The sequence below is a fragment of the Monosiga brevicollis genome, genomic scaffold (assembly GCF_000002865.3).
Source record: "Monosiga brevicollis MX1 MONBRscaffold_6 genomic scaffold, whole genome shotgun sequence".
Classification (NCBI taxonomy): domain Eukaryota; class Choanoflagellata; order Craspedida; family Salpingoecidae; genus Monosiga; species Monosiga brevicollis.
In genome coordinates, this window is record NW_001865043.1 from 201321 (window position 1) to 213827 (window position 12507).

General features: G+C 57.3%; 3 protein-coding genes across 3 annotated transcripts; 2 read left to right on the forward strand and 1 right to left on the reverse strand.

Moving 5' to 3' along the window:
- Positions 1-420: 420 nt before the first annotated feature.
- Positions 421-6164, forward strand: MONBRDRAFT_24136 (uncharacterized protein; the record flags this gene model as incomplete). Its single annotated transcript, XM_001744399.1, has 16 exons — positions 421-985; positions 1120-1214; positions 1300-1411; positions 1536-1657; positions 1696-2085; positions 2166-2252; positions 2367-2479; positions 2592-2763; positions 2857-2928; positions 3052-3111; positions 3205-3272; positions 3433-3478; positions 3929-4045; positions 4066-4248; positions 4497-4551; positions 5104-6164. The coding sequence occupies 16 exons, from the start codon at positions 421-423 to the stop codon at positions 6162-6164; spliced, it is 3318 nt and encodes a 1105-aa protein (XP_001744451.1).
- Positions 6165-6707: 543 nt separating this feature from the next.
- On the forward strand, positions 6708-7598 carry MONBRDRAFT_6966 (uncharacterized protein; the record flags this gene model as incomplete). Its single annotated transcript, XM_001744400.1, has 1 exon — positions 6708-7598. One exon carries the CDS (start codon positions 6708-6710, stop codon positions 7596-7598), a length of 891 nt encoding a protein of 296 aa, XP_001744452.1.
- A 404-nt stretch (positions 7599-8002) lies between these two features.
- On the reverse strand, positions 8003-11899 carry MONBRDRAFT_24138 (uncharacterized protein; the record flags this gene model as incomplete). The annotated part of the gene is made up of 11 exons (XM_001744580.1): positions 8003-8614; positions 8691-9172; positions 9295-9718; positions 9855-9964; positions 10068-10159; positions 10252-10574; positions 10696-10853; positions 10959-11229; positions 11272-11469; positions 11582-11652; positions 11764-11899. The coding sequence occupies 11 exons, from the start codon at positions 11897-11899 to the stop codon at positions 8003-8005; spliced, it is 2877 nt and encodes a 958-aa protein (XP_001744632.1).
- Positions 11900-12507: the final 608 nt, after the last annotated feature.

Sequence of the window (12507 nt, forward strand, 5' to 3'; positions counted from 1 at the left end):
GGAAAACGCGCTAATCTCGACCAAGTGTACGTCAACGTCAACAACACTCAACAACTTATGCGCTTGTGGCCCTTTTGCGTAAAGGAGAAAGGCACACCACACACACACCATAGAGCCAACACATGGAGGTGGTTGACACAGTGGCCGGTGCCCGCGTGGTGACATGTGGGTGGAAAAAAAAAACCCATTTGGTAACACCTGGTAGCGTGATGGCCCTTCAAGTGTAACGTACACATTACTGCTAAGCGCTCGGAAAGGTGCAGGATAAAGTTTGTATAGTTGTAACGCCGTTTTTCATGCCATGACCTATAGTTCTGCCAGCCCAAGAATCAACCGTTCACAACACATATTTCCAACATTTATCTGACAAAGAGCGAGACCTCGAGTATTTTCATCTGACAAACTTGTCGGCGGCTGGCGATGAGCGATCAATCCGTGGCGAGATCGTCCATCAACAACCGACAGCAAAGCAACATGGCTGATCCGGCGCAGCAGCAGGGCACGGGCGAGCAGCCTGCCAGCCCGGCATTGGGCACGGAGCAGGATGAAACAGACAAGGGGGAAATTTCTCAGCGCGACACCCCTGCAGGTGCCGAGAAGGGGAAGCCACGCAGCCCTGACGGAGCACCTCTGGCCAAGTTGCCTCGGCGCAAACCCGTGCGCTCCCGCGCTCTCAGCATGGCTCTCTCGGCCGTCAAGAGCCAACCATCAGCCGCTCCGCTGCCTGACATCGCACCCAAAGAATCAGTGACGGTGGAGCACGACGCGCCGTCTGTCGATCTGAGGCCCGCGTTGGCGAAGCGCCTTGGGCCGCGCGTTGCCCGGCCCACCACCGCCACTGCAGCAGATGCGCAGGCGGCCGAGGCCATGGATCGGAAGCTGGCTGCCTATCGTCGGAGTCTGACCCAGGCCTCGACGTCTGCTGCTGCTACTAATCCCGAGCCCAAGCTCGAGGCTACCCCCGTTCCCATCGAGCTCACTCACTGTGCGTCTCCTATTGCGCCAGCCCCTCTCCCTCCTCCGGGCTCAGCAGACTGCTTGCTGCTCCGGGTCAATGTATGACCCAAGCTGCACGTTATGACTTGTAATGACCTTGCTTGCCGCGTTGCGGTTGTGTAGACTCCGACGCGGTCAGCCTCAGCGCATCGCTCTCGCTTGTACCTTGTCCCTACGTTACCATTGCTGCTGAGCCACCAGCCCATGCCGTACTGCCGGTAAGTGCACGGAGAGCAGGCCCCGCCGCCCATGCCTGGTCACGAGTTGGCAAGCCTCACGTGTCTGTGGGGTGGTGGCTTTAAGGTCAATGCATGGGACATTCTGCAAGAACTCAAAGCACTAACGCAGCGCGTGACCAAAGATGACCTCCAGCTGCGCGCGACTCCAGCCGCGACACACGGGGCTCTCTTTCGTGGTCTGTCTCGCTGCTGGCCGACCCTCAACCTATGATCCATCCAGTAGCCATTCCCAAGCCAATTTACGTACCACTTCCGCTTGTGGCTACCGTGACATTCCGATGCCCCTGCTTCCTTGTCCAGGCACCGCAAGCTCGCCAGCTGTGGCGCAGGCGTTACAGCAGCAGCTGGATGGTCATCGCCTCACCTTTGCCGGCGTAAGTGATGTTGCCTGTTCAAGGCCCGAGCTGTGCGCCTGCCTAATGGTAGGCATCTTGCTCTTCAATCGCCACCGTGCATCTAGTCGGCCACTGCTGTTGAATTGCGCGTCATCGCCTCGGCTCAAGCTGAGCTAGTACCCGTCGAGCAGCCCTTTGTTGGGGATTTCGGGACTCTACAACTGGGTCAGCGCCCGGATACGGTGCTACTGCGCGAGCTTCCTTGTCTCTGGTTTAGCGGTCGCGCGCGTCCCCCGACAAGGGAGCAGTTGATTGATATTTTAACCCCCCTGGGGTCCATCGCACGAGCTGCCGTGATCGAGAGTCCTCAAAGTGAGAATGATGACTTTGATCCTCTGCGCACCATCACCTTTGATGCCTACGTGGCATTCGAGCAACCAGAAGCCGTGGCCAAGTGCCTATCCCTGGCTCGAACCCATGTCTTGCATCGTGAGACTCCCAAGCGGTCCTTTACGGTATGCGGGCGTTGCTGCAAGTGTGAGGTGGTCATGGCCCTTGCCACGTCAGCTTGACAAGCACCATGTTTGCTCGGCAGGCTGATTTCAACGTGGAGTTGGATACGACTGGGTACCTCTCTGAGCGAGCTCGTCGTGCACGCCGACTCGCGCGTCAAGAAGCCGAGGTGAGCATTGGCTTTCCCCGCGGCGCAGAATCAGCGCCGCCACCGCCAAAACTGTTGGTCTTCGTTCAGCCAACCGACACAATCGTGGGTCACTGCTTTTGGTCTGGCGCGTAGCTGCGTGCTGCCGAGGCGGAGCGTGCTGCTGCTGAAGCCGAGCGCTTGGAGCAGGCACGGGAGGAGGAACGTCAACGCGAGGCCGAGGCGCGCGAGCAGCGGCGGCTCGAACGGTTTGTGCGCGGTCCTGTCCTGCTCTACGGCGACCGCGACGCACTCGGCTCCTCCACCTCCATGAACCTCCCACCAATCATGTGCATGAATTCTGGCCTCCGCTTTGTCTAGGAAACGGCAGGCAGCAGAGGAAGAACAACGGCGCCGGGAGGAGCGCGAGCGGGAATTGGCTCGCCTGCGCGAGGAAGAGGCTCGGCGCCGTGCCGAAGAAGCCGAGGCAGAACGCCAAGCAGAATTGCAGCGCGCACGTCAACGTCAGGAAGAGGCCGAGCGTCGTCGCCGGGTAAGCAAAACTGTGCTTTTGCCTCAGGCTTCGAAGCCCGCCTTCCTCACAAGACGACCCGGTGGGCGGTGCATTTTGGACATACCATGACAGGAGGAAGAGGAGGCAGAGCGCTTGGCTCAAGCCAAGCGTGAGCTTGAAGCTGAGGAGGCCCGACTTGAGGAGGTAAGAAAAAAAAAAGTCTGGCCCATCGAGGCGTTGGCGCTGCGCGTGGCAGAGATTGAGGGGCTTCTATTGAGACAACAATGCATCAGCTGAACGTGTGTCGCCGTGACTGCGCTGTCTCAGGAGGAAGCAGCCCTACAACGCGCATTGCAGGCACGCCTGCGTGCACAGCGGGACGCCGAGGTCTGTATTTTGACGTTTCGATCACGACACTTGGGTGAGAGTTTGTGCGTGGTTGAGATCACGACGGTGACTTGTCCAATGCTTGTGACACAGCGTGAGCAAGCACTCAAAGCGAAGCTGACGCAAGAACTTGAAGCACAAAAACGGCAAGCCATTTTAGAGTAAGTGCTCCAGTTGTGCTCTTGGCGTGGCGCTTTTTTCTGGCTGAATGGCGGGTTTTGTGGTTTGGGGTGTCTGGCCGCAACTTTCTGTTGAACTGTACAATGATATGCAATTGGTGCGCACCAACTCACTGGCGCTTGGCGCCTAATGGTGGCGCAGCAAAATGCGAGCACGACAAAACGCAGAGGCAGAGCTACGCCGGGCGGTCAGTTGTCTCGTTTACCGCCTGCCCGTCACTTCTCCAGGGTTGCAGTGGTGAATGGCCTTTGCTTCTGGTTCTGACCTCCACATGGCGTGGCTGACACAACACAATCGTTACTTCGTGCATTGCGTTAGGCGGCACTACAAAAGCTGCAAGAGATTCGGCGGGCAGACGATGCATAGGCCGCGGTGCGGCGCGGCAGAGCCGATGCTTAGTCGGAGAGAGTGCCCCTGTGTGAAGACACCGAAATCGAGGCGTGATGTCAGAACTGCTCAGCTGAATGTAAACCAAAGTGCGATGGCAACGCGGGTTTCGACGCGGGCGGATGCCGAACTGACCGCACGGGATATTTCATGAGAAACTTTTCCTTCCACTCTTGCAGCGTGGAGAGGGCTTGGTCATCGAGATCGCTCAGGTCATCGGCTCCCTCCGTGACCTACGTGCAAATCAAAGGCAGTAAGCCAGATGTCTGGTGGCATCCGTGAGCCCACAGCCAGCGAGGCAACGACGCACCAAACCAATCTGCATCGTTGCGAGGCCGCGCGAGGCATCATGGCCGGCAAACGCTTCGTACGGGCCACCTGCGCCAGCTGAGTCGTGAGCGAGAAAAAAAAAAAGAGCAAGTCGAGAGAGAAAGAAGAGAGAAGAGAGAGAGAGAGAAGCAAGAGAAGCGAGAGAAGCGAGAGGAGCGAGAGAAGAGCAACATGGCACAAACCTGGACCGTAAAAGTCGGCGCCGGCAGTCATGTCAAAGACAACGCCGTCAACAGCCATGTAAATCGCCTTCTCGCCGTCGTGCTCTTCAATGGGATTGGTCCCATTGTACCGCGCAAGCTCAGCACGAGTAAAGGCCCGCTTGGGCAGCTTGTCCGAAGCGCGTGCCGGGCCCAGGTTGGCAGGTTTGAAGATGCTCCAGATCATGTACACCACCACAATACCCAGAGCCACATTCAACGGCGTAAACACCCCCTCAACCTGGTTCTTCATGCCGCACTCCATCTCCGCCGGTCGATTCATCACAGAGAGAGAGAGAGACAGAGAGAGAGAAAAGCAAATCGGCGCTGTGCCACTACGGAAGTGTGATATCCGAAACACTTTGGACGAGTTCTCTTTGCTGAAAAGCAAATTGTTTCAGCTTTTCTTTTGAGCTCAGAGCGATTGTCCTTTTCAGCAGACAGTGTTTGTCAGCATGTCAGATTTTCCTTGCTGCTGACGCGATGCCTCAGCAGCAGCGTACCAGCGGGCGCCGGCCCAGCCCGGCCGAGTCTTGGTGGCGGGGATCGAAGGGGGTTCATGTTGCAATCGTCGCAGGTGTGGCTCTACTTGCTTTTTACCTGGGTCGGCAGTCCGCAAACTCGGGAGCTACCATGCAGCCCTCGGCGACGAACTTGGCATCGGGATCGTGTGCGGTTTGGCAGCAAGAACTCGAAGCTGCGCACCAGCTCCGAGGATCCAACCCACATACCTATGCTGCCGCGGCCTTGCGCATCAACGCCAGCTTGAGCAACCATGCCGCTTGTTCAAATCACGAGCGAGGTCGACTTTTAAGTCAGATCGCCGATGCCTCTGAGTTTATGCAGCAGCTGGACGCAGCCGTCCAACTTCGTCGACGGGCTGTGGCGGCCTTAGATCGACAAAGCAGCGATCATGTGGCCGAGCTTGTGGCCCTGGCCACCGTTCTGAAGCGTACTGGCAACTTTGCGGAAGCGTTGGCGACCACCGAGCACGCCTTGAAGCATCCTCGATTGCCACCCGAAGCGCCTAGCCTGCTCCTACGGCTAGAGTCGGACATCCTCGAATGCAGTGGCGATGTCGTCTCTAGTCTCATGCGCGTAGAGCAAAGCCTCAAAGCGCCGGGAGCCCCAAAGTCACGCCCGCTCAGTCACGCACAACATCACGCCATGCTGCTGCAACGCGTCTTACGAGAGCATGGCTCGGAGATGCCACAGACGGTGCGTCGGGACCTCACCCACAAGGTCGAACAGCTTCACGACCTGCTGCTGAGCAAAGGCCCATGGCTCAACGCCCAGCAACTGCCCAAGCGCTTTGTGCCTCATCTCACTGCGCAGCCGTGCCATGAAATCCACGACCATGCATCCGTTGCAAAAGCCGTCACGCTCCTCAACGCCGCGACTGCTGAGCTGGCAGCCGAGTACCGCCTGCTTAATACCTCCCAGCAGCTGCAGGAGGAAAGTGAGTGCATTCACAATCCGCAGGAAGGTCGTTGGCGGCGCCACGAGGTGACCGGCTACTGGAATCCGCCCAATCCCGAGGGCAATTGCAGCGCGGCGACCCCCGTTGCTTGCAGAGTTTTGGCGGCGTTGTGGGCAGCCGGTTTGCCCGTGTTTCGCCTTGGTTACAGCGCCATCGGGCCCGGCACGTGGCTGCGCCCACATTTTGGCGTGACAAACTCGCAGCTCAAGTTACATCTGGGCCTCATCGTGCCAGAACCTGATGCCGATACTCGTTTCCCGACCGAGGACGGCCCAGCCTGTGCCGTCTTTCGCATCGGCGATCGCTACCGAGCATGGCGCCAAGGCCAGGTACTGTTCTTTGATGACAGCTTTGACCACGAGGTGTGGAATCATTGTCGCGAGGAGAGAGTCGTTCTCCAAGTTGTCTTTGCCCACTTTGACCTTCCAGCCTCGACCCAAGTGCGCGATGTTTTTGGTGCCCTGGATGACCACTAGCTTCATCTTCCCGACAATGTGATCACTTGCTCGAATGCGGACATGCTCGGCTTGACGAGCCTGCAGAGCAGGTCTCCTCTCGTCGACCAGCCTGTGTATATTGTGCGTGCCGTCTGGCCCTTTGTCTCAACAATCGCACGAGAATTTGGTATAAACGAGCATCTCTAGCGAGCGTCTCTAGCGAGAGCGTCTCTTTTGAGCGTCTCTCAGGTCATGAGCCTCTCACACGAGCGTCTCCAGTCTCGATCAAAGGCTTCTGATGTCGAGCAGTGGTTCGTTGCACTGATCCATATTAATTGATGATAACAAACACCTACACTCACTGTATTGCAACATCGGCTGATGCTTTCATCAAAAGGGTTTGCGCATCACTTCGCAGTGATAACGTTGCTACTATAAGTGCTCTCAGCCAAGTTGGCGTCGTTCATTTAGAACAAGTTGCAGCGTTTGTATTGACGACTTTGGTTGATGAAGATGACAGTGGGTCGGGGCATCATGTCAGTGTGTGTGGCGGCGTGTCGTGCAAACTGGGCGTCGCGGTCCATGGGGGCCGGGCGGTCCTTGGCCATGTCTACGGCAGCTTCCTCTCAGCCTTTTGGAACGGGGTGGATCAAGGAAGAGGAGCGGGCAGGTGGCGTCTTTGGTCAGTATGCCGACGAGTACGATCAGTTGCGGCCTCATTATCCGGCCTCCCTCTGGGATTTGGCCATCAAGCATGTCCAGATGCGCACCGATACTGAGCCATGCAGTTGGACCGCCGCGGACATTGGTTGTGGCACGGGTCGCGGCGTTGCAGACCTCTACCGGCAGGGTTGGTCTCGCATATATGCCTGCGAGCCTGATCCTGGCATGCTGGGGGCGACTCGAAGCAAGCTCGAGGCTCGCATCGCCGAACACCCGTCCGCCTCGGGCACCGACGTCGAGTATCGGCAGTGCACAGCCGAGCAGACTGGTCTGCCCGCCCATTCCTGTGATCTTGTCACGTGTTTGCAGGCATGGCACTGGGTGGACCTCGTGCCCGGACTCGAGGAAATGCGTCGCATCCTCAAGCCCGGCGGTGTCCTGGCGCTGGCCTGGAACGATCGCGACCTGACTGACCCCTTGGTCGCAGCCATGGAGGAGACCATGGAGGCATACAATCCCCACTACCAGCGCGACGCCCGCCAATGTGATGCCTGGGGCGAGCGTCTAGTGACCCACAACATCTTCACTCTTGAACTCCAAGCGGATCTTCCCAACCAGCTGGGTCTGGCCAACGCAGACCAGGTCCTCGAACTCCTCATGACCTTTTCCTACGTGCGCAACGCCCTCACGTCCACACAGCAAGATGCGTTTCTGACCGATATGCGCACCCGGCTGGATGCGTTTACCTTTCCCTACTCCCTCCCCTTGCTTACTCGTCTCTACCTTTTGCGCCCCACCATGCCGTCCTAAGATTTGATCCTGCCCTTTGAAAAGACCATGTACATAGCCATGCGCGCTCCCTGGCGGAGCCGATTGACAGTTTTATTTTGAATAGATTTGGCTTTGCATGTAGAAGGTCAGAATCGCTTATCAGCCGCGCTCTGCGTCGGGCTTTACCGATGCCACGAGCAGAACGGAGCAGAACAGAAACAAGAAAGAAACAAACAAAAAAACAAAAGCAGGAACAGTCAAGAATGCACAAGGCGGCGTGGCTCGTCATGCAGATGCCATGCGCTCTCGCTCCAAGTGCCTGGAAGCAACGTCCCATTAATCTTTGCAGTCTCGTGCCGGGCTCGGCCCGCTCACACAGCGCAAAGAGAGGTGCACTAAAGAAGTCGTGGCAGGGGCAGGGTGCGACCGGCCGGTCAGCCACTTCAAGCTCGCACGGGGGCAGGGGCCAGTCGACCTCGTGGGGGTGATCTTGATGGTTTAACGGGTTGCTTAGTACTGCCTCTAACGGGCCGCTGACTGCGGAGAGACTCTTTGAGTGAAGCCAAACCTGGTCGCAGAGCAGCCGAGGTGTTGCCGGGCGCGCACGCCACTGGCCGAGGTCGACCTTCGGAGGCTGCTGGGGCTGCGGGCAAGTTATGAGCAGCGCGCATGGCATCGTTCACCAGATTAACGCGTGTTACGAGTGCGTGAGCACGGTCAGCAGCCGTTTCTAGGCTTGCAGCCGCGTGGGCTATATCCTGCAAGATCGCCTCAGCCTCCGAAGTCGCCTGCTTGACCCCGCGGTGCAAATTGATGGGGCTCGCATAGCGCTCTTCGTCGGCATCGGGCATATCATGCAGCATGAGATTAACAGAGCCGCGCCGGCGCGAGCGCTGGGGGGCTTCGCTCTCCCGCCTCGTGCCCGTCAATTCCCTTTGATGCTCGCGAATGTTGTAGAGGTTATTGTTTGCCCAGATGATGGTGCCGCGGCATGCAGCGATATCATTGGTGAGGTTGGTGACGGCCTCGTCTAAACTTTGGTTGGCGCCTTGAACCTGCCAGATGCGATATGGATGCGTGAGCACGTGCAACGGGCACGCAGGTGCGGCACAAAATACCGCTTGGGCTCACCTTGTCCAGGCGCGCCTCCACTTGCTGCCGGCGCTGGGCCATGAGGGCGCGTTGATGGGATTGGTGTGCTTGTTGTGCCTGGTATTCGCGCTGAAGACGCGAGCAGCCCTCTCCTGCGGCCACGTTCGACAAGCGTGCCGTTTGCATCTGCTGCTCCAAGGCCAAAAGGGTGTCGGTGTGCTTCTGCGCTTTGCTACGCACTTGATCCAGCTCGAGCTGCTGCGCTTGCACACGAGCCTGCGCGTGCTCCACTTGCCCTCGCAGATCCTTCAAGGGCTCACACACACACACACACACACACACACACACACACACACACACACACACACACACACACACACACACACACACACACACACACACACACACACACACACACACACACACACACACACACACACACACACACACACACACACACACACACACACACACACACACACACACACACACACACACACAACAGGTGCGAGTTAAAAAGGCTGAGACGTGTAAAGCAGGGTAGATCGGCCATGTTCGGGTGGGCAATCGTTCGAGCAGGAGCAAACCTGTTCGTCGGCGACACGTCGCTGCAAGGTGGCAATGTCGCGTTGCATGTTGGTACGTTTTTGCTGTTCAATGAGAACATGGCGATCATGTCGCTGTTGCAGATCGGTTGCGGCGGCCTTGGTATCAGGAATGGCCTTGCGCAGCTCAATGATATGTTGGCGACGCGTGGCATGCGAGGCGCGCAGCGCTTCCATCCGTTGCACTTGTTCGACACCACGGGCCTTGTGCCGTGCCAACTGGGCTTCGAGTTCCTGCCGACCCTGGTCCAGGCCTTTGCGCAGAACCTCAATCGCCAGCTGCTCAGCGTCCAGTTGTTGTGTGAGATCAGCCAAGTCTCGCTGTAACTTGGTGTACTCGCGTTCATGCCGCGAGATTTTGGCCTCAAAGCCAAGCATAGCACCTTCGTGCTGTTCGGTCTCGGCCACGTTGGCTCCCTCGAGCTCCACCAGTTGCATGCTTAACTTGATCACCTTCTCTCCCTACGAAGCACGAAAAACGCGTGAATGAGCCCAAAGGCTATGCGAAGCGTAGGCATGTGGAGTGTTCGTGTGCAGGGAGAAGCGCGTGATGATATTGCCGGGCAATGATGCAGTGATCAGGGTACGAAATTCAAACCTTTTCAGACATTTCCTCAACGGCAGCGGTGGCACGTTCGGCCAGGCCATCCAGAACACGCTGGCGACGCTGTGACTCGGTTTCAGCGGCCTCCACCTTGCGCTGCGCGCCTGGAGCAACAAAGGGTGAGCTTGACACAGACAGCACGCGACCTTGTCCATGTTTTCTCTCGCACAGGAACTGGTGGCCAAAGGCAAGTGCTGAATCACTGACTTCGGGCCTTTTTCTTTAGAGCCAGGGTTTCCGCATGGGCATCCGCTTGGCGCTGGCGGGCCAACGCTTGGGCATCCTGCATTTCGGTCATTCTAACGCACGGATGGGGTATTGGTTGAGAACAATGATACATAGGCCGGCCTTATGAGCGTCGCGCGCAACGGGCAGCATGCTCCAAGCAAACCTCTTGTTGTGTTTGTCGATCGCTTCGGCTTTGGACTCGCGCATTTTGTCCTGCTCTTGGCGAGTGGCTTCGCGCTCTTTCCGCACTTCCTGCAGAGATTCGTCGGCATGAGGGCGGGTGGTTGGAGAGGATGCGACAAAGTAAAGAGAAAGAGAAAGAGAAAGAGAAAGAGAAAGAGAAAGAAGAGAGGCCTTGGAAACACGTGCCTGAAGCTGTGAATCAAGAGTTTCAATGACTAGGTCCAGCTGCTCGCGTTCTTCTAAAAGAGGAACTTGCTCGTGCTGTAGCATGTCTGCTTGATGTAGCACACCGCGCAAAAGATCCTGCATGAAGGCGCGGGATGAGAAAAGCCGACAACGGTTGCAGTCCAAGCTTGGCTGGAAGGATCTGCAAGAGGCAAGAACCACTGAGTGTGTCAAGTCCACTGTGGGAGAGAATGATCACCTCAAGGTCATTCATGCGCTCGATGATGGCAGCATGGGCGCGCTGGTGCTCGGCTTCAAGAAGCTCTTTTTCGGACAAGAGCGAGGCAGCGTTGGTGCGGAGATTATGCTCTAAAGCTTCAGCGGCTTGTACATCGGCCTTCATCTTTCTATCCAGATCTATGGACGACATGGTGAGGCGTCACCGTCTGCAAGCGCAGATTTGGCGTTTTTTCACAATCATGTGGCATAAAGTCATCAAGCACAAAAGGAGGTGCTCTTTACCTTGGTACTTGGCTTGTAGGGTCAAGGTGGCAAGTTCGTATTGATGACGGCGCTCGCGAGCATCTGCAGCACACATCATGTGCTGGGCTCGAGCGGCAACAGCCGCATCGAGTGTTTCGGCAGCACGATCGTATTCGACGCGCATGGCAAGGCGCTTGGCCCGCTCTTGGGCTGCTTGAGCAAGAAGGGCCGATTCTTCAGCAAACAGGGCCTTTGTGCGTATCGTGGAGACAGGGAAGAGATTGACGTCAGTTTGGAACCAGCAGGGAGGCTACGCAATCCATAGAAGCATTGGGGGACACGCTGTTCGAACCGCGGGACGAGGCTTGAGGGCTTCGAGTTCGCTGTGCAGGGATTGAACCATGGCAGCTGTTTTGGCCCGCTCGGCCTCGAGAGCAGTGTCCATATCATCATTGAGGGCAATGACGGATTGTCGATGCTCCTGACGCAAGGTATGTGTCTCAATAGTCAAGCCCTCGAGAAGATCACGGCAGTTGCGGCGTGCGACATCCTAGCCAATTCAAAGTCAATAAGTGGAGGCGCAGGCAGGGTTGGGTGCGTGAGCCGGCGGTTGTGTTTGGTGTGGTGAAGAAGGCAAAGTATGAGCAACGTTGGGTACATACGAGGGCCATCATATCTTGACCGAGCTTGACCAGTTTGGCACAAAACTCTGCGCCCAGCGTTGTCATCCATTCTATGTGTCCCAATGAGGCAGGGGCAAGGGGGAGATGAGAAACGGGTGTGGTACAGGCTGCTTGAGCGCGGTGCAGGGCGTGTTAGCGACAGCTTTCAAGCTTTTCCCTACCTGCTGCTGAATTGTTGAGCGAGTTGCGCATGGCCTGAATAGCAGCGCTGAGGTGGGTTGGATCATACAGAATGGCTGGGGCCGGCTCATTGACTTCCTCGTCCACGCGGGCCAGGCCTTCCTTGCTGGTGGCCATGGCCACGGTTGGGCTGGCGGTGCGGCAGCAAAATCAGAAAGGCCACCACGGATAAAACGGGTGATGATGCGTGCTCCCGTAGTCTGCCGAAGAGGAAAGGAGGCCTAGCGCAGCGGCGCAGCCAAAGGCCGGAGCGCGCCAGCGCTGAGCATCTTTCACGTTTTGACGCCAGTCCAGCCGCCTCAAGCCCACAGACGGGCACGGAAAGCAAGGGTTATGCGTGCCAAAGGCAAGATCTATCCACAACACAGTCTGTTCCTATCAGCCCGAGTCCTGAGAGCGCCGACGCTTGATGAACGGAGGCTCTGCCGCTGGATTCGGTCTGCGAGGAGGGTCCGACTGCCGTCTAGAGAAAAAAAGTTTTTGAATTGTCAGTCGTCGCCAAGGACAAAATGTCAGATAATTTCTCTGGGAACGGATCATACGCTCACTGCTTTCGTATTTTTACGCCAAAGGGAGTTTTGAGCTGGCGGGTGATGGGGCACCGATGGAGGGAGGGGAGAGAGTCGGAAGAGTGCAGTCAGTCCGCTTGAAGGACTCGGTGATCTGAATGACTCTTTGCAAACCACCACCATCACACCACCACCACCATCATCATCACCCACCAC